The following is a 20,493-nucleotide window of genomic DNA, read 5'->3' as shown; positions in this document are numbered from 1 at the left end:
GGCAGCAGAGGGCCGCTGTCCTGGGCCTCAGTGCCCCCCAGAGAGAGGCATGGGCCTGGCTGCACATTGGGGTCCACGCTGCTGCGGACGCAGGAGAGCCCACCAGCTGCCCGCTGGGCCTGTGGACTCCTGCACCCGCTCCGCCAGATGGCCCGATGGCTCTCGAGGCAGGCAGCCTGCCCCCACCCCTTCTGTTTCCCCTTTCCATGGCATCCCCTGTGCCCCAGACGCTTCTGAACGCTTGCTGCCCCTCCTCTCCCAACAGGGCATGACCGCGCCCCCTCAGAGGCCCTCACCTCTTGTCCTTTCCTCACTCAGGCCTTTGGGAATACAGGCAGGAAGGCTGACCCAGCCTCCCACCCCCCGCAGCACCCCGGACACAGGGTGCCCCTCGTGTGCCCAGTTCTGTCCCCGGAGGAGGGACCCTTGCTTGGCAGGGCTTGCCCCGCGAGGATGGGCTCCCTCACCCCACACACCCCGGCTCCCGCCCTAACAGCCCAGCCTTCTCCGCTCATTTCCCAGACATGTGACGGTGAGCCCGGGGCTGCAGCTTCTGAAGGAAGCTGGTCTCGCTCTCACTGTGCAGTCATCTGACGGTACCTTTCCAGAAGGCCAGCCAGGAGGGGCTCCCCCCGCCCCCATAGAGTGCACAGCCACCGCGGCCCCCCCCCAGGGCAACCCCCTCAAAAAGAAGAAACACACAGGGTGGTGAGGTGAGAAACACAGAGTGCTGGGGCAGGCCCGTCCTGGGGGCGTCCCAGAAGGGCAGGGAGGAGGAAGCCAGGCCCCCGTCTTGAAGGGCCAGCCCGGAGCTGGCCCCCAGCAGTGTGAGCCCATGCTGAGCGCTGCTGGTGGAGAAGACCGCGTGGCGGTGACCGACATGCGCGGGAGCGTCCTCTGTGGGCAGAGGTGGACGGCCGTCTCCGTGCCCGTTCGTACTGTCTGTAGACTTCGAGAGACACACGGAAAGTAATAGAAGCGGAGAGGAGGGAAGGGGAGGGGCATGCTCACTGTAGAGCGCCCCACCTGATGATCTTACTGCTTGGAAAACAGTTGTGTTTTAAGCAACAGAAGCTCACTTCGGAAGCTCTGGAAAACACAGAAGAGTACCACGAAGAAAGCAAAGATCACCCCAAATTCCCCCACCCAGAAGCAAACTCTGCAGATTCCCTACTCCATTTAACACCCACCTCCCTTCAGCCAGCCTCAGAACACAATGCCAGACCATACCCCAGAGCCAAAGGCCCAGGTGACAGCCTCACATGCAGAATTAAAAATGCCCACGCTGGGGGCACCCGGCTGGCTCAGTCGGTAGAGCATGCGACTCTTGATCTCCGGGTTGTGAGTTTGAGACCCACGTTGGGCGTAGAGATCACCTAAAAAAAAAATGCCCAGGCTGCCCTGGCCATCCCTAGCCTCTGCTTACCAGGCAGGCCTGGCCCCGGGGCCTTTGCGCCAGCCAGCCCTCACTGGGACCAGCTCCCTGCCTCTCCCAGGTTGGCACCTCCCTGGGCCCTCTGCAGGTCTCAAGGTCTCCAGATAAAGATGAGTCTCTCTGCTGGTGGCCTTGTGTTAAGAGGGTTCCCCGACCCCTCACCCCATGTGGCTACAATCAGGTTGTGAGTTTTTCTCCTCCCCCAGATGTGGGTCCCCCGAAGTCAGTGGTCCCTCTGGCCTCATTTGGGGTTCAGCTCCTGGCTTGTTCTTGTTGGACAGATGAAGGCATGATCCGGTAACTAATGGCTGCACAGAGTTGAGGTCCCAAGGGCCACCTCTGGAACCAGACCCCACTGCCCCTCTCCTGGCCCTCCTCGGCCCCTCCCACACGAACCCAGCATCCAGTCCGCGCTCGCCCTCTGCTGGCCTCCGCCGGAACTGCCGGCCGGGCCCTGAAGGCCGCGCACACCTGCTCTCTGCAGGGACTTTGCTCTGACCGCCTCACTTCAAACCTGCAAACCGTGCGGTGGCTTTGCTCACACTCGGACCCGCCAAGCTAATCGCCTGGCCAAGGTCCACAGCCCCGTGTCTGGGAGGCTCCAAGTGGCCTTCCGAGTGTCTCTCCTCCACCCTGCCATCCGGGCTCTCCTGGGTCCACCACTGCTGCCCTGTGCCATGGGGCTCCCACCTGTTTGGCTTTAACCCTGGTCCAGGACCCCAGCATCCTTCAGCCCAACTGGGACCTCCGACCCTGGTCCTACCACCTGTCCACCGTCCGTCCTAGCTTCCCCAGACCCCAGGCCACGCCCATCAGCCCCCACCCCCTCCAGCGCCCTGGCCTCCCTTCTCTCCCAGTGACCATCCGCGGATGCCCTGCCCCTGGCTTGATCTCGGGGGTCCTACTTCTGAAGCTGACCGGGGCTGAAGTGCCCAGTCCAGTCTCCCGTGCTCCCTCCCGGGGTGACAGCCCTGCCTTCTCCCGCACACGGGCCTTTCCCGTCCTCACTGACGGCTAGATGGACGGATCCTTCTAGATCCAAACAGCACGAGGTATATTCAGGGACGACAGTGGCCAGAAAACAAAGCAGCAAAAATGTTCTTTGTCTGAACTTCACATACAGAATTGTGCCAGCAAAAAAAAAAAGAAAAAAAGGAAAGGAAAGAAATACATTCAATAGAAAGTACAAAAAAGGAAAAAATGATGGATTAAAATTTTCTTTACTTTGTTGTATTTTTTCAAAAACAAGGGAATACTTATACCAACATGTAAGTTTTTCACAGTAATGAGTATTATAGCCCAGTCTGTTTTTAAGGCTCAGTGTCTGCAAACTTGACAACGATTTGTCATGATCGAGCCTTTTCTCCTTGTCGTGATCAGTACACAACCAGCCATATTTGCCCATCTATTTTTGCTCATTGTTGGTAAAAGAACACTTTTTATTGATCTTAATTTCAGTAATTTCCTTTCACTTGCAGCCACAGATTAGGGATGACTTTAAGCAGCATACATTTGGTAGGAGTCCTAAAAATGCCACTTCCACTACATTCTAGAAATTGTGATTCGGTCCATGTCTCTGTGTGACCAAAGCCAATCCTCATGGCTTCCAGACGTCTCAGCAGCTGGACAGTAACTCAAGCACTGTTACTGCACTGATGTGGTCTCTTTTGGGTTTTTTTATCCTTATTTTTATTTTTTTTAAAGATTTTCTTTGGGGCGCCTGGGTGGCTCAGTCGTTAAGCGTCGGCCTTCAGCTCAGGTCATGATCCCAGGGTCCTGGGATCGAGTCCCGCATCGGGCTCCCTGCTCCGCGGGAAGCCTGCTTCTCCCTCTCCCACTCCCCCTGCTTGTGTTCCCTCTCTCGCTGTGTCTCTCTCTCTGTCAAATAAATAAATAAAATCTTTTAAAAAAAGATTTTATTTATTTGAGAGAGAGAGCATGAGTGGGAGGGAAGGGCAGAGGGAGAGGGAGAAACAGACTCCCCACTGAGCAGGGAGCCCGAAGCGGGACTCGATCCCAGGACCCCGGGATCATGACCTGAGCCGAAGGCAGACGTTCCACTGACTGAGCCACCCAGGCGCCCCTGAAAAGGAATTTAAAAATAGAAACAAGAACATTAGTCTCAGTGATGGACTCTAACATCTTAGCGACAGGGGTTCCTGGGAGTGAAAGCCGACAAGAGAGGGCAAGACGTTATCAAAGAAATAGCACAAGAAAATATCCCCAAACTGAAGGGCGCTATTTTCTAAACTTAGAGGGCCCAAAGTTCTGAGCAAATGATTGGGGTAGAAAGCCACATCATGAAATTCTACCCCTATTCATAGGAGCTAATGGGGGAAGCAGGCCGTGTCCACAGGTGGACAGATGAACAGAATGCGGGAAGTCCATGCGATGGAATAGTATTGACCCATAAAAAGGAAGGAGGGTCTGGCACCGGCTGTAAGACCTATGAGCCTTGAGGACACGCTGAGAGAGCCAGTCACAACAGGACAGATACTGTAGGATTCCACTCACTGGAGGTCCCTAGAGGAGCTGAAATCGCAGAAGGTAGAATGGTGGTTGCCAAGGGCTTGGGTGGGGGGTGTGCAGGATGGGAAGTTAGTGAAGGGAGACAGAGCTTCAATTCTACAGAAGGAAGGCATGGTGATGGAGGATGGGGATGGTTTCACAACAGCACGGGTGCATCTAATACTACTTAATTGTATGCCCAAAAACAGTGAAGACGGTGATTTTATGTTAAGTGTATTTTACCACAGTAACAAAAAATGCTTTGGAGGGGGAAGGGCTCCCACCAAGGCCGGACTGCCAGGAAATGGAATCACGGAAACACCTTACCGTCTGTCTGCCACCAAAACCGTGAATAGTCCCTAAATGTGTGAAAAATCCCTCCTTCGTGAGGTACGCAGATGCTCACATTTATTAGATTTTACTAGACAGTTTTTATTTTATTTTTTTAAGATTTTATTTGACAGAGAGAGACACAGCGAGAGAGGGAACACAAGCAGGGGGAGTGGGAGAGGGAGAAGCAGGCCTCCCGCGGAGCAGGAGCCCGATGCGGGGCTCGATCCCAGGACCCTGGGATCATGACCTGAGCCGAAGGCAGACGCATAACGACAGCCACCCAGGCGCTCCCAGAGTTTTTAGTTGATAACATTGAATGCTAGCTTTTCATTAGGGATACAACATTTAAACTTTATCTTAGAAATACAGAAATCGCTGTTTTTTTGTCTCCCAGAAGGCTTTAGAACTGTCTTCTCGTCTCCATGTGTGAGACGGTAACACCGGGACACTGCCCACTGTCAACGATGCGCGAAGAATACGGACAGCATGCCAGGCCTCCTAGAGCTGGTTCTGTGTGACACCTGCCGCAGGTCCGCGCCCGAGGCTACTCGTCCCTGGACGCTGAGGAAATGGGAAGCACCCAGAGCCAGGAGAGGGTGTGCACAGGTGAGCCTAGGTGTTGGGGGGCTACAGACACCTGCACCACCCGTGTTCTGGTCAGAGAGTGCCACAAGGACAGAGGCACCATGAGTCTCTGCGGCCTCAGGCCTGGACTCCTGACCAAAGGCTAGATGGCAGATGCCTGCATGGACAGAGGACACGGAGGTCTAAGAGAACTGGTTCTCTGGGTCTGAGCCAACCAGGGCAGTTGCAACACCACGGAGCTGATGCAACGTCCCTTGCCGAGATCCCAGCAGTGGGTTCACATGGCCAAATGTCGGTGAAATTTGTGGACTTATTTTAACCACAATTGGTTGAAACCACTGCCTCTTTCCAGGTGGGCTGTTCCTTTATCCCTCTTTCTGGCGCCCACTGGAGTGACCACAAGCGCTTTTGGGAACCCACTAAGGCAACCTTGAGTTGGGATGCACTTAGCTGGGGTTTGTGGGATATTTTTATGACGTTCAGTCTTGCTTGCCTTTCCTGGGGTGGGTAGGTCTTCTGTGGCCACCAATTACCCACCTGCACAGCGTAAGCATGTGGAAGTGAAGAAGAAACAAGATTTGTGGCATGAACCAGAAATGAATCTGCAAATTGGGAGCATAGCGCTTGGCTCTCCCCAACAGTTGTCTCCTCTGATAAATGGTTTCATAAAGCAGTATATACAATTTAATATACCATATACCTTTTTTCTTTTTGGATGGGGATTGCATTGATCAGAATTCCTGTGTTTGTGGAGCATAGACCTGTAGGAGCATCTATGCAAAGCCCCAAGTGTTACCCAAGAACATCAATACCAACAAATACAAATTCTATCAAACGCCTTAGGGAAATGTCTGAATAGTCCTGTTTTTTCATAAAACAATTCTGCAAAGTCATGATGTGGCGCTCAAAGAGAATACAGCCAAAAATGTAAGCAAAAGCATTAAACAGATGCACTTGTTAATTCATACAAATGTTATTTTTCCCCAAATTTTGTGATGCTTGTGGGGTTTCTCAGCTTTTTAAAAACGTATTGACATTTCTCTTTTTACATATTACCATAAAATAACTGTAAAATATTACCGTGTTGTAAAATAAAGCATTTTTAACGTTATACAAACTATACACATTATACAAAAATATTAACTTTCGTAACTAACCTCATTTTACCATTTTACATTTCTTTCTTAAAGCGCCCTTCCCCGAATTGTGTACGCTTGAGGCCCCACCAAACCCGCACCCACCCTTGCCCCCAGCATCTTTGCAGCACGTGACCACGACTGACGAGACACCGAACTTCAGGTCGCGCGCAGGGTGGCAAACAGAGCATGAGACAGAAACGGAGTCCAAGTCCAGAGAAGCTCCTCCGCAGCCCCTTCCGCCCGTGACCGGGAAGGCGCCGCTCCGACCCGGTGCCCCACGGGGCGGGCCCGCCAGTCCCGCGCGGGGGCCGGGGCTCCGGCGGTCGGGTCCTCGGGGCGCGCCCCCGCCGTCCTCCCCCAAGCACGCAGCCCCTCCTACCCGCACCCTCTCCCCTGCGCGGCCCTGCGCCGCCCTCACCGCACCCCCCCTCCTCCTGGGGTCCCCGGCCCCCCTCCCCCCCTTGCGCCCCCTCCCAAGGCCCCTCCCCACTCCCCGGCCTCCGAGGGCCCCTGACCCACCGCGGGTTGCCCCGCTCCCCCGCCGGCTCCCCGCGTGCGCCCCCTCCGCGCCCGGGCCGCGCACGGCCCTGACGTCTCCCGCCCCACGTCGCGCACCGCCCGGCGTTCGCCTGGACGAGCCGGGCGCGGATTGGCCCCGAGCCGCGGGAAGTGCCCGCCCTCCCGGGCCGCCGGCCAATGGGGAGGCGGGGGCGGGCCGGCGGCCGGCGCCGGAAGCGGCCGAGCGACGAGGGGACGTCGCGTCGCCGGGTCTCGAGCAGCTGCCGCGGAGCCGCCGGACGGACCGCCGGACCTGCCTGCCCGCCATGGCCGAGAGCGACTGGGACACGGTGACGGTGCTGCGCAAGAAGGGCCCCACGGCCGCCCAGGCCAAGTCCAAGCAGGTGCGGCGCCGTGCGGGCCTCGGGACTCGGGGCGGCCGGGCGGGCGGGGGACGCGGGGCGGGGACGCGGGGCGGGGCCGGGGCTGGGGGCCGGGGGTGCGAGCGGGGCCTGGGGGCCGGGCGGGGCCGGGGTCCGCGGTGGGGTCCTGGGATGAGGGTGGGGACCGGGGCTGGGTAGGCCAGGGGCCGGGGGACCAGCCAGGGGCCTGGGTGAGGGTATAGCGCCAGGGATGGGAGACAGGAGACCAGGGCAAGGAAAATGGCCGGGCGGGGATAGTGTGCGACAGAGGTAGGGTGGGGGAGAGGGCCGGGGACCAGGGAGAGGGAGGGGCCGCGGCAGGGTATGGGAGGACCGGTCGGGGTGCGGGAGGACGGGGGGGAGGAAAGTGGTGGGGGCGTGGACCGGGTGGGCCAGGATGGGTCCAGCAGTGTTTGGGGCCAGCGATGCAGGCCTGGCAGGGAGGCCTAGGTAAGGCCCCAGGTCGTAGAGGCTCTGAATGGGGACAGGGTGGACTTGTGGCCAGTGACAGCGGGGATGGGGCAAGCAGGGGCCCAGGGGAGGTAGAGGGGGAGGACCTCGGAAGGGACCGGGCTGCAAGGCAGTATGGGCACGCCCAAGGTCTCCTCCGCTGGTGCCTGGCGGGTCTGAAGCTGGCTGTGGAGCGTCACTGAGGCCCGTTTGGGGTTTTAGGCAGTCCCTGTCCCTGCGCCAGGGTGGCCTGGAGACCCAGGGCACAGGTGGACTCTGCTTCTGGGTCACTGGAGTGTAGTTGACATGCCTTGAGAGGGACAGGTTTGTAGCTTGGCTGATCTACCCACAATTCGCATGTGAGTCCAGTGTAAGTGTGCAGGGGCGGGTCGGTGACCACCCTTGCTAAGTTTCTACCCTCGGGAGGCCTTGGGCCTGCACCCGCCTGCCGGGTCTGGGCCAGGACTAGCTGCAGCCCCAGAGACAGGCATTCACTGACCCGCCCCGAGCTGCTCGTTTGCAGGGTTAGAACCCAATTCACTGTCCTTTTTTTCCCAAGGAAACTTGGCAGTTACAAGCTAGGAGTCGAGTGAACACGCGTAGAAAGCGTCTCTGAACACAGCACCCTTAGCTCGGCCCCAGTCTCTTTCCTGAGGCGGTAGAATCGTCAAGAAATACATCTTACTAACGTTTGGCAGATGGAGGGCACAGGGTGTTGGTCTTGTTGGCGATGTTTGGGGGTGTGGGTGTGGCTCTGTGCAGGAGTGGATCTGTCGTCAGCATGGGTTCTCAGCAGCGAAGAAGCGGGCTGGGTTTTCCTGCGTAGCGCCTCGTGGACAGGTGCCTGGGTATTTGGTGGCAGAGGGTTTTGCGTACTGAGCTTGGGTTTTAGACTTGGCCTCGCTTGTCCGTCTTGGACAGAGCTTCAGGGCACGAGCTCTGGGCCAGGCCGCCTGGGCTGCAGAGGCCCCGATGTTCGCGGCGTACTGACCAGCTGACAGCAGCCTGCGCGGGTGTCTGAGGTGCTGCCGGATCGGATTTTGACCAAAAACTGTGTCCACGTTTTCTAGGCCATCTTAGCAGCTCAGAGACGAGGAGAGGATGTGGAGACGTCCAAGAAATGTGAGTAGTCGTGCTTCCTCACAAAACAGCGGGGCGCTTTCGGGTTCTCTCTGCAGCAGGCAAGAGCACACGCACCGGGCCCCGGGGTGTGTCGGGACGGCTGGCGGCGTGGCCATCCTGGCCGTAGTCAGGAGGGAACTGACCAGAAGATTTAGTGCCCCGTGCTTGTGAGCCCATGGGCTTCCCTGTGTTTTGGACGCCTGGCTTCCCGGGTCACCCTGGCACAGGGCGCCTGTTGGGCCCGGTGCCCATTCTGAAATGGTTCTCTTGGTTTGTGGCCAACCCTGTGCTGTGCTTTTCCTCGTGCCGGTGCAGGGGCCGCTGGCCAGAACAAACAGCATTCGATCACCAAGAACACGGCCAAGCTGGACCGGGAGACTGAGGAGCTGCACCATGACCGGGTGACCCTGGAGGTGGGCAAGGTGATCCAGCAGGGCCGGCAGAGCAAGGGGCTGACTCAGAAGGACTTGGCGACGGTGAGCATGGCGGGTCCCTTCCTCCCAGGCTGCGGTCGGGCAGGCGGGAGGTCGGTGTTCAGAAAGCACCGCAGCCCAGCTTGGGGAGGCTTCGGTTTGCCCTTGGCCTTGGCGTTCTCTGGGGAAGCCGTATCAGGCCAGCTGTCACTTTCTCGTGAGTGTGACGTGGCTTCTCTCGTGTGGAGACCCCGGGGCCTCTGAGGGCTGCTCCCATCAGGCCCTTGGCCCGCATGTTGTCCCGGAATGCGGTGACTCCCTCGGCTCTGTGCTAGTTTTGTGGCCTCCTCTTACTGAACTGTTGTGCGCAAAATACATCTCTAGAAAATCAACGAAAAGCCGCAAGTCATCGCAGACTACGAGAGCGGACGGGCCATTCCCAATAACCAGGTTCTGGGCAAAATCGAGAGAGCTATCGGTGAGTGTCCTGTAGCCTTTATCGGGTCTCCGCTGCTGCCTCCCGACCAGCTGCAGGGCAGCTACCGAGCACAGGCAGGCCCCCGAGGTCGCAGAGTTCTCCAGCCCCTTAAGAGACTCCTGAGTGCATTGCCTGAGTGTCGTCCGCTCCCCCACCCTGGCTCTCACGTCTCCTCTGTCCCCCCCTTTGTTGCTGGCCGGCGCCCTTTGAGCCCATGGATAAAGGGCTTGGTGGCCCTCCCCTGGTGGCAGTGAGGCACCCAGCACGTGGAGCTCCTGGAGCGCTGGAGCCCGAGTTCTGGGAGGGGCTACCCTGGAAGGTTAGCAGGTGCACGGACAGTGGGCTGAGCCCAGCCAGGACTGGTGGGGGGCAGTCCTCGGCCCCCCGCTCTCCCTGCCGCTCCTTCCTGTGGAGGAAGGGGGCTGATGGGTGGGGGCGCCGTGGCACCGAGCTGCCTCTCGGTCCCGGAGGGGCCGCTGTGGCGATGAGTGGGCCAATGGCTCTTTCAGGCCTCAAGCTCCGGGGGAAGGATATCGGGAAGCCGATTGAGAAGGGGCCAAGGGCGAAATGAACACAAAGCCTCGAAATCAGTGCGTTCCGGCTGATCTCGTCTGGCTGGTTCCCCTTGACCACCAGCGCCAGCGTGGGTCTCTTCACGCGGCCGAGCGGAACGCGGGGCATTAGCCCTGCCCAGGAACCCCCTCAACCCATACCTGCTGTCAAACAAACGAAACCTTGCAAAGTATTGCTTCTCCTGATCTTTTTTCCTTCCCATCCCCGGTGTCTGCCCAGTCTCAGGGTGGCTCCCCGGGGAGCTCTGAGTGGGACCACCTCACGCTGGCGGGGCTGTGGGGTGGGGCGGCCTGATCGGAAGAGAAGATGCCGTCTCCAGTCCGGCTTTTAGAGAAGCCAATAAACGATTGTTGTCCTTCCTGCTGGCGGAGAGTCATTGCTGTCCAGCGCGGTCTGCCACGCCCCCAGCGCGCCTCTCTGGCCCACAGAGTAGGGAAGACACGGTTTTCGCGACATGCCCCGGGGTGCCTGAGGGACCGGGAAGGTCACCTCTGCAGCGCTGCGTCCTTGTTCCCGGCTGCTGGGACAGTTCATGGGCGTGGGCCCCTGGGCTCCAGACCCATGCGCTCCCCTGGCTTGCAGTCTCCAGTGGGCCGGGATGGCAAGGCGGGGGAGCCCCCCTGCAGGCAGGAGGGGAGCACCTGGCTGTGTGGGTGTGGATGTCACCCACCCCCTCCCCAGGACAGCATGCCCAGGGGGACCCTCCCCGGGTTAGAAAGATTCTGCTCCATTTTATTAGGCAGGGAGGGTATGTGGGCACACCAGGGGCCTTGACTGCTCAGAGATGGGGGTTGCCTTCATTCTCCGAGCCCGTGAGGTCAGTGGCCTGCTCAGCAGCATCACGAGGGCACCGAGTGACCTCTGCTTTGAGACACGTCATTCTGGGGGCCACTTGGACTTCACCATGGGATGGTGGACACGGCGTCCCTTACGACACAGGATATTTACCGTGGGACAGCGGACATGGGACCTTTATTTAGAACCGTAGACACAGCAGAGCATCCCTCCTCAGACCAGCTCTACGCCACCTTACAGCCGCTGAAGTGTTTGCTACTCGGTCTGTCACCTGTACGTGTCCTAAGTCAGATGCAGAATCACCCAGCAAGGCAGGAGCTGGACAGGGCTCGGGTCAGGGTCCCACGGGGCGGGCTGGGCCACCTGAGTGTTGGGGTGCCCGCCAGGCCTCGGACCCACTGTGTCTGTCTCTGGTGTCTCTGGCCCTTGGTCCTGTCTGGTGTGGCCTGCCTGTTACCTGTCACCTGAGTCACTGAGACACGTGGGAGGTACCCCAAGCACATCCTTTCAGCTGGGGATCCCCAAGAGCCCACCTTCCTGCCGACAGCAGGATGCACAGACCTCAGCCAGTAAGTGGGGGTGCCCTCACAGTCCAGGGCATTTATTGGTGGTGAGGACCATCCCCAGGTATGTGGCTGACAGTCTCTGCCGGCTGACAGCTCGGGGGCTCAGTGCGTCCTGGGGGAGGGGCAGGTCTCCCAGGGCTGGGGCCGACGGGGTGGGGGATGCGGGATGCTCGTGTGGAGAGCCAGGTCTGGGTCATCTACTGGTGGCCGGAGAGCGAAGCCGGCAGGGTGACGCCATCCTAGGTGGGAAGAGGGCGCTTCTGAGAGGTGGGTGACGGAGGCAGCCACACATGCAGCCCCGGTTGGTCCGGCAGGGCAGGCCAGGAGGGGGTTCGCGGTCTCCCCTGCCCGCCTGCCCCCACCCAGGGGCTCCTACCGCATTGAAGACAATGTTGTCGAAGCCCGGGGCCGCGGCCGCCGTCTCGCCTCGGGATGGGCAGCCCCCCTTCTTCTGCAACCAGCGCCGTCCCACGAGTCCAAGCAGCACCAGGAGGATGAGGGCAAGGAGGGCGCTGCCGACCACGGCTGGCACCGACGCGGCCAGTGCCGTTTCCCCTGTGGGCCGTGGGGCATGTGAGCCCCAGGACTCGAGCCCTGCTGTCAGCCCTACCCCGACGGCCAAGGACACATGGGATGGCCCGTCCTTGAGGCCCCAGTAGGCTGAAGGCTGGGGACCTGGCAGGCAGCTGCTCTGTTCAGACCTGGGGGGCCACAGCCCCAAACTAGACCCGCCCCTTTGTCATGAAGATACAGCAGGCTGGCGGTGGTCTCTGGCCTGACCGGGCCCCTCCTCCAGGGTCAGCCCCCGCCCCCCCGGTCCCCCCAGGAGTGACAACATGCAGTGCAGAGGCCAGGACGGGGATGCAGACCCGGCTTAGCTCCCGAGGGCCCAAGGACGAGGGGTGGCCCAGCCCAGAAGGGGAGGAGACGGGGTGCCTGGGGGGCTCCGTCGGTTAAGTGTCTGATCTTGATTTCAGCTCAGGTCCTGACCTCGGAGTCATGGGATCAAGCCTGGCATCGGGCTCCTCGCTCAGCAGGGAGCCAGCTTGAAAGACTCTCTCCCTTTGCCCCTCCCCCCCACTCACCCGCTCTTGCACGGGCTTGTTCTCTCTCTCAGTAAATAAATCTTTAAAAAAAAAGGGGGGGAGGGGACAGTGGGGTAGGGAGGGGATGGTGCTGGGCACGGCCTGGGTGACTCTCCTGGCCTCTCGGGCCAGAAGCAGGGCCACTGGCGGCCATGTGGGCCGCGAGCTGCTGAGCCCGATGGAGGCCGAGATCCCGAGCAGGGCTGGCTGGCCTGGGCAGGGCTCACCCTGGCTGGATGCGGGCGGCCGGCAGTGCTGCCCGGCCAGATACTCCACGTCGTCCAGGGCAATGGGCCCCAGGGCTGGCTGGCCGCTTAGAGTGGCTTCAAAGACGATCTGACGAGGAGGGAGAAGGGCTTGCATGGGCTGGAGGAGGACGGCCCTGCCTGAGGCCTCGGATCTCCAGCTCTGGGCCGCCGGGCCTCACCTGGAATTCCTCGGCACTGGCCACCTCCACCCGGCCTTCCAGCCACTGGTGCCGCAGGGGCGCGCCCGTGCTCCACACGGTCAGCTGGCCCCGCTCACTGTTGAGGAGCACCCTCAGCTCACCCTTGTCTGCAAGCAGGGGGCCAGGGCGGGTCAGTGCCCCAAGCCCATGGGGCACGGCTGCCCCCGGCCCCGGCTCCTTCCGCCACCCAGGCGCTGGCGGCCTGGCCCCACTCACAGAAGTGCTCTGGAAAGCCCATGTGGTACCAGAAGCGGAGGCAGGAGGCCTTGGTGGCCGGCAGAGGCTGGCTACGCAGCCAGGCTGCCCGGCCCCCTGGGCCCAGCACGCCCGTTTCAAAGAGAACGAAGTGGCCTGGAAATGACAGAGGGCAGGGCTCCGGACTAAGTGGATGGAGTTGACCCCGCCGACCCGTGACCTTTGAGTGCGATGGGAGCCTGGATGGGCTGGGCTGGTGGGCCCCCTTCCCAGCTCAGACCCACCTGCTTCTGTGCCCAGAGTGTGGTCCACAGGGGGCTGGGGGTAGCGAGAAGGTGTGGCCCCACTGCTCCAGTCCCAGCTATACCCTCCCAGGCCGGGCCAGGGCAGATGGCTCCAGCCACACAGGCCAGCCTCAAAGTCACAGGAAGCTGCAAGAAACCTGGGCAGGTGAGCAGGGCTGCCCCCACTCCCCCTCTCTATTCCGGGGGCATCCCGGCTGCTGGGGCCGGGGCCTGGGCCAGGCATCTTGGGGTTGGCATGGAGCTGGTACCGGCCATGAGTCATGGCAGGTGCCGGGCCCAGGCCGGGGGCTCCCCACCTGGCCGGGGGCAGGGCCCGTCCTGGAGCAGCAGGTCGTCCAGCGCAACATAGGAGTGCTCCACGCCGGCGGCCACCGCTTCAAACACCACCTGGGCAGACACAGGGCAGGGTCGCCTCGTGCACAGTCTGGACAGCCCTCGAAGGTGAGAAGGCCACCCGCCCCCACACTCACCCGCCAGGCCCTCTCGGCCTGCACGTCCACACTTCCCAGGCGCCAGGCAAACCCTCCGTGGGCACTGACGCTGAGCACCTGACGCCTCTCGGCCTCCTCCACATGGACCTGCAGGGTGCCTGCCACACCGCGTGGCCAGCCTCGGTCAGCAGCGGCGGGGGGGGGGGGGGGAACGGCCACTCGGGGGCTCCCGGGCAGCCTGGGCACGGGGGCCTGGGGAGACCCTGCAGCCCCTCACCTGGGTTTCTGAGGCTCAGGTGGTACCAGAAGGTCAGGCAGGCAGGCTGGGCCAGAGGCTGGTGCTCCTCTGAGGTCAGGGAGGCCACGTGGCCACGGGGCAGGGCCTGTGGGCTCGTGTCCACCACCATGTAGTGCCCTGGGAGGTGCCAAGGTCAGCCTGCGTCTGACTCCCCCTGCCTCCCCCTCCTCACCCCTGCCGCGTACCCTGAGCCGTCTCTGTGGTGTGGTCAGTGCGGGGGCCCCAGGAGGCGTAGCCCGTGGCATTGGCCTGGCGTGTCCAGAGGCCTCGGCCCCCGCTGGAGAAGCCACAGGCCGAGTCCTCGAAGGAGCACCGCCTGGGGGCCCAGCAGGGCCCGGGCCGCACGGCCACGTCGTCCAGCGCCATTGTGCCGTGGTAGCCGTCACGGAGGCCCTCGAACACCAGCTGGGGGCAGAGGCCGTCAGCGGCTGCGGGCCCGGCCCGCCCGCCCGCCCCGCCCGGCGTGGGGCCTCACCTGGTACTTGGCGCCAGAGCCCGGCCGGTGGTGCAGGGTGGCCCAGGCCTCGAGCCAGCGGTTGCCGTGGGCGCCGGTCCGCGACCACAGGACGGTCTCTGCCTCTCCTTCTCGCCTCACTGCCAGGCGCAGGGTCCCTAGATGCAGGGGAGGGTAGGAGGGGACCAGAGCCCCACTCCTGGTGGCTTCCCACCCCTCCTCTGGGGCTCTGGAGAGACAGAACGGGGAGCCCCTGCCCAGCACCAAGGTCACTCACCGATCTGGGGCCCGTGGAGGTGGTACCAGAAGGAGAGACACTCCTGAGGGGCTGCTGGGGCCTGGGGCTGGGTGAGCAGGTGGGCACCAGGGCCCCGGGCCGGGGGGTCCGTGGGGTCCAGGAGCAAGAAGTAGCCTGCCGTGGGGACACAGGGCTGAGCTGCAGAGATGCCGGCGTCCAGGAGGGGCTTGGCCCGAGGTGGGCGCGCTCCCCTCCCCCCCCGAGTCTGAGAGCTGCTCCCCGGGCTTGGGTGCCCCCACGCTACCTTGGCCCGTGGTGTGGTCGTACCCGGGGCCGCGGCTCTGGATTCGGCGCCAGTGGGCATCTGTGAGGTGGCCGCTGTGCCAGCCACAAGTGTCCCGCTCAAAGTTACAGGAGACCTCTGAGGGTGGGGCGGTGGGGGGTCAGCACACCCCAGCACCACCGGCCCCTCTGAGTCCTGAGAGGGCGGAGACTTGTCCTCTGGGGGGGCTCCCAGGGGTCCCTCTAGGTGGTCTGGGCGGGAGGCCCCTGGGTAGGGACTGGGACCTGAGTCCTTCTCAGTGGCGGTCACAGGGCTGCAATCCTTCAAGGCCACGTCATCCACTCCAGCGCCCTGCTGGCCAGGGCCGTCCAAGTCCACCAGGCCAACAAACTCCAGCTTCATAAAGAGCACAAGGGGGGCGGCTATTAAGTCAGGGCTGGCTCGGTGAACCCCCTGCCCCCCAGGCTGCGCTCCTCACCCGGAAAGGCCGGCGGCGCGCCCCAAGAAGGACCGTGTCCACCTTCCAGCCCCTGCTGCTGCTCGGCGCCTGCCACACCAGCTCACGGCTGCTGCCGTCCACCACGACCAGGGCCAGGAAGCCTGGCCCAGGGGGTCACGGTGGGTCCACCTGGCCTGCCCCACCGCCACCCTCCCGCAGGGCGCATCGGGGAGCTCTTGTCAGCCTCAGGGCGGTACCTTGGGGGTAACTGTGGAAATAGTAAGCCATGCGGAGCTCACAGCGGGGGCCCGAGGGGCCCAGGGGAGGAGTGAGGACCCGGGCCTCCGCCGCCGGCTGTCCCCAGGCCCTCTGCAAGGACAGGAAGTGCCCTGAGGAAGAGCGAGGCCTCTGAGAGCCAGTTCCTGCCAGGGACCCCCGACGCAGACACATGCCCTGGTGCGAAGAGGCGGAGCAGGGAGCCCTCCGTGGGCACGGTGCGCGGGCATGGGCCTCACCAGCAGCAGCCGCGCCGGCAGCCGAGCCAGGGTCTCCGCTCTCTTGGGCGCGGAGACGCCCCCACTGCAGCCGCCCCACGCTGGCATCCTCCCAGCCCCCGGCCGTGGGGGGCTCAAAGTCCGTGCTGCCTGGAACAGTAGCCCGCGCTGAGGGGCAGCGGGGAGGGTGCGGACCAAGAGGGCCCCACCTCTCCCCGGCTCCAGCCGCCCCTCACCACATTCCTGCTCATCCTCGCCCCCCTGGCACTGTTGCTGGAAGTCACAGAGCTGCTCCGGGGGGACACACAGGTCCCCACAGGAAAGATGTCCTGGCTCGCAGAAGTCCTGGGGCCGGGGGCCGGGGGCCCAGAGCCCAGCAGGCGGGCTGGACCCCTCTGTGGGGGCAGAACAGGGGTCAGGAGGGCAGGGGTGGCGCTTCTCCGGGGCGGGGAGGGGCTCGGCAGGCCCACCTGGGACTGGCTGGCAGTGGTCCGACAGGATGAGGTCATCCAGGCTCACGACGCCGCCCGGGCCCGTGTGCCCAGTGAGCAGGATCTGAGGGCGCAGGGGGCTCAGGGCGTGCCCCAGCACCCTTCTATCCTGCCCAGGTCGGCTCCCTCCAGCCTCCCTCTCCCCGCCTCGTACTTTCCATGTCACTGGACACCCTCTCTGGTCACCGCCCCCCACACGGCCCTGCAAGGGGAGCTGTGAAAGTGACCGCTCCTTCCCTGGGGCGTCCTCCCGGAGCTCACCAACAAGCAAACCAGCTTCCTGCTGAGGCGGCCTGGAGCGACCGGGGCCAGCCCCCCGAGCTCCCCTGCCCCACCTGTGGGGGCCCTCCAGACCTCCCACGTGCCCCCCACCCCGGCCACTGCTCTCTCCAGCCTCACCCGGAAGGGGTGCTTGCTCTGGATGTCGACCCTGTCTCGGACCCAGGCGGCCCCCAGCTCCCCATGGCGCCTGCGCAGCAGGACGGGGCCCTGGGGGGAGCCCGGGCTCCGAGTCTGCAGGAACAGCTGAAGGTAGCCATCCTCGGACCCATGCAGGTAGTGATAGAAGATTAACTGAGAAGAAGCCGAGGAAGGTCAGGGAGACCCGCGAGCCTGGGCCCCCGGGACAGGCCACCCTGTGTCCCCCACCCGCCTCACCGAGCAGTTGTGGGTGCCTGAGGCTTGGAACTCGGGGCTGGAGAGGACAGCGGGGGCACTGGGCTCGGCCACGGAGACCAGGAAGGAGCCTGGGGAGAGACAGGTGTGGGCCGGGCTGGCGGGGCTGTGGTGGGTGTGGACCAGCGTCCCCGGCGGGCCTCACCGTGCGCGCTGTTCCGGCTGTGGTCGCGGCGCGGCCAGGCTGGTGGCCTGGCACCGGCACTGTGGTTCCGGGTCCAGCCCTCCGAGTGGTTCCACGGGCCCAGGCCCGTCTCAAAGTCCGTGGCCGTGTGTTGGCCTGGGCGGGGGGGGGGGGGGTGTGCTCAGGCTGCCAGCAGGGCCTCTCTGCCCGCCCTACGCCCCACGCCCCACCACGTTCTCTGGATGGTCCATAGCAGCCCCTCCAGCTCACGGCAGGCCGGTGCGTCCTCGTCTGAGCCGTCCCCACAGTCGTCCTCCCCGTCACATAGCTGGTGGGGCTCCACACAGGCCATGTTCTGGCAATGGTGATGCCCCGGGGGGCAGTGTGCCTGGGGAGCTGAGATGGGGGAGAGGCGGCCCATCACAGTGACCCCAAACCTTGGGGCCGGGGCAGCTGGGGGAGAGGCTCAAGACCATCTGAATTGGGAGTGAGCAGGTGAGGGGCTCCTGCTAACCCACCCCCCCCAGGTGTGGGTCCATGGCAGGGGGGCCTTACTGGGCAGCCCACAGCCCCTGAAGACCATGTCGTCCAAGGCCACGGTGCCCCTGTGGGTGGCATTTCGAGTGGCAGAGAAGGTCACCTGAAAAGAGTGGGGTCCTTAGGACTTAAGTCCGGGCTCAGACCCTCCCTGCTGCCCCCAGCACCCAGACCACCCCCAGCTCACCCGGAAGTCGTCCTGGATACGGCCAGTGGCCACCACCAGCTCCTGCCAGCCTGGGCCCCAGGGCCCGGAGCTCTGCCACAGGGTCAAGGTCTCGGCCCTGTGGGTCAGCTCTAGCCGCAGCTCAGCCACATCTGGAATGGGGGGGTCCCGGGGTGGCTCAGGCCCCAGGGCTTCCCCCAGCCTGCTGGCTGTGCCCTGCCCTAGGACGCTTGTCCCGCCTATGGGGTGATCTCTCAGCCTCTGCAGCCGCCCTCCTTCCTTTTGGGTCTCTCCCCTCAGGACACGCCACCCCGGCAGCGGGGTCCTGGGCACCCACCTCCAGACGCCGCGTGGTACCAGAGCCTCAGCTCACAGGTGGGGGCTGCGTTGTGCAGGAGGGGGGAGCGCACGGCTGCGGTGGAGGCCTCTTTCCCACGGTGGGTGCCAACAGCCATGTACCAGCCTGGCCCGGCAGAGAGGTCAGGACATGGGCCCGGGGGTAGAGGGGAGGGGGCGTCACGGAGACCCGCCCAGCCTCACCGAGGTCCGTGCCGAGAGTGTGGTCTGAGCGCGGCCCCAGAGCCTCCAGGGCGGCTCCTGCCCTGTCCCGAAGCCAGCTGTAGCCTGAGGTGCTGATGTCCTGCCAGCCGCAGGAGTCCTGCTCGAAGTCGCAGGCGAAGGGGGCGCCCAGGGCGGGCGAGGCTCCGTGGTAACCTGGAGAGCGGGAGGTCAGCGGCCGCCTGCAGAGGGTGGGCCTGCCTGCCCCCTGCCCAGCCCCAGTTTACCACACTGGGTCTCCTCGGAGCAGCCTGGACAGTCACACACGAAGTTGCACGTGGCCTCGCGGGGGACCCTGCAGTTGTTGGGGATCCAGGCCCAGCCTGGGGGCCCAGCTGCTAGCAGAGAGACAGCCAGGTGGCTGGAGGCAGGGTGACCTCCCACTCCCAGGCAACCCACAACGTTGTTCTGCTGCTTTGGGGCCCGGGGCCAAGAGGTCAGGTGGGGAGGGGGCTGGATCCTGCCACCTGGGGCTCCCAGTCGGGGCCAGGCAGAGTACATCTGGCCTGGGAGAGGGTGGCTGCACGGTGGGATGGCGGTGGGTATGTGAGCATGGGACCAAGGGCCCCCACCATGGGACAGCCCCCAGGAGGGGAGCCGGAGCCCACCAAGGGTCTGGAGGGGCTGCCAGGAGGGTGCCCCTGCCCCCTCCTCAGGCTCCATTTGGTCTAAGAGTGGTGGACTAGGGTCTTGCCTTGGGACCTGTGGACTTTGGGGGCCGGAGGAAGCAGAATTCTTGCCCCTTTCCCAACGGCTTGTCTTGCCAACCCCCCCCCCCCCGCATGTTCACCCAGGGCCTTGCACCCCTCCTCCCCTGCAGGCCTGGCACCTGTGCCCATGGCCGACCCTGCTTCAGCAGCCAGATCCGACAACTCACCCACGAGCAGGACCAGGGCAGGCAGGAGGTGGCCGGGCAGAGGCATGGCCGGGCCGGGGGAGCGAACGGTGTGCGCGCTGGGTGGCCTGTGGCTATTCTGCCCGGTTATCTGTCTGCGGCCCCACGGGCTGACTCTGCTCCGACTGGAGAGGGGGGCCTTGGCCCCTTGTGTACCCGCGGCCCGTCAGCAGGCCCCACCCCGTGCTGATGAGGATGAACATCCGGCTGTAAAAGTGTCCAGGAGAGGGGCCCCTGGCCCAGGTCGGCTCCCACCCGCCCGGCTCCTTCGGACCAAAGGTCGGGCCGCAGTCGTCGTGCCCACCGCTGCCCAGCCCTGCCTGGTGGAGGCCCGGGGGGGGAGGCGCTGCGGTGACCCCGTCAGGCTCTGAGGTCCCCCAGAGCTCGGAGCAGGAGCCCCACATGTGCACACCATGCCCCCCGGCCCCCTGCCCCAAGGGACCAGGAGCTTCATCCTTCTCCGGAGCCCAGTCCGTGGCTTCCAGTTGGCTTATTCAAGGATAAATGACAACACTTATCCAACAACCATTCCGGGCAGTGCGGCTGGGGGCTGCCAGGCACACACCCCAGGGTCTGGCTGCCACTGACCACGGTGGGACCTCCGGAGCTTGCCTTACCGGACCGGTCTCCTCATCGGTGACGTGGTCACAATAGCGCCTGCCTGGAGCGGCGACCGGGAGGCTCCCGTGAGCTCACAGAAGGCACGCACCACGAGATGGCACCCATGCTCACGGGGAGCCACGGGACAGCCGCTCAGCAGTGCCTGGCTCTCCCCTCCCCCATACTACATCCACTTGCCACAGCTGGTCCCCCCACAGCCCTGCACTGGGAGGGGGGAGGGGGTCCTGGGAAGGGGGCTCCCAGCTCCAAGTCTGAAGCCTCAGCCATTTACTTTGAGCAGGAGCCTGTGGCTGTAGGTCAGGTGCCGTGGGACCTGGTCTTGGAAGGGGTCCTGGGTTATGTCACATGTGACCTCCAACGGCAGATCACGCGGGGACACTGGTATCAGCTGGCCCCGAGGGACCTGGTGCTACTTCCTTGCTCAAGGGCTCGAAGAGCC

At 63.3% G+C, this 20,493-nt stretch overlaps 2 protein-coding genes across 2 annotated transcripts; one reads left to right on the top strand and one right to left on the bottom strand.

Annotated features, from left to right (window-relative positions):
• The first annotated feature begins 6,714 nt into the window (after positions 1 to 6,714).
• On the top strand, positions 6,715 to 10,316 carry EDF1 (endothelial differentiation related factor 1). Its single transcript, XM_036073197.2, has 5 exons — positions 6,715 to 6,902; positions 8,441 to 8,492; positions 8,808 to 8,968; positions 9,290 to 9,383; positions 9,893 to 10,316. Exons 1-5 carry the CDS (start codon positions 6,825 to 6,827, stop codon positions 9,952 to 9,954), a joined length of 447 nt encoding a protein of 148 aa, XP_035929090.1. The 5' UTR covers positions 6,715 to 6,824; the 3' UTR covers positions 9,955 to 10,316.
• Positions 10,317 to 10,936: 620 nt separating this feature from the next.
• Positions 10,937 to 19,461, bottom strand: MAMDC4 (MAM domain containing 4). The gene is made up of 26 exons (XM_078061318.1): positions 19,416 to 19,461; positions 18,766 to 18,873; positions 18,521 to 18,694; positions 18,318 to 18,443; positions 18,002 to 18,132; positions 17,833 to 17,917; positions 17,548 to 17,673; positions 17,299 to 17,433; positions 17,136 to 17,224; positions 16,878 to 17,051; positions 16,224 to 16,542; positions 16,009 to 16,137; positions 15,751 to 15,882; positions 15,076 to 15,192; positions 14,811 to 14,945; positions 14,555 to 14,691; positions 14,265 to 14,484; positions 14,059 to 14,196; positions 13,821 to 13,939; positions 13,647 to 13,737; positions 13,330 to 13,476; positions 13,067 to 13,201; positions 12,830 to 12,957; positions 12,630 to 12,738; positions 11,694 to 11,872; positions 10,937 to 11,556 (listed from the first exon to the last, which is right to left on the bottom strand). Exons 1-26 carry the CDS (start codon positions 19,459 to 19,461, stop codon positions 11,515 to 11,517), a joined length of 3,471 nt encoding a protein of 1,156 aa, XP_077917444.1. The 3' UTR covers positions 10,937 to 11,514.
• Positions 19,462 to 20,493: the final 1,032 nt, after the last annotated feature.

Source organism: Halichoerus grypus, chromosome 14 (assembly GCF_964656455.1).
Source record: "Halichoerus grypus chromosome 14, mHalGry1.hap1.1, whole genome shotgun sequence".
NCBI lineage: Eukaryota > Metazoa > Chordata > Mammalia > Carnivora > Phocidae > Halichoerus > Halichoerus grypus.
The sequence above is the reverse complement of the archived record's forward strand: the minus strand, read 5'-3'. Positions and strand labels throughout refer to the sequence as shown.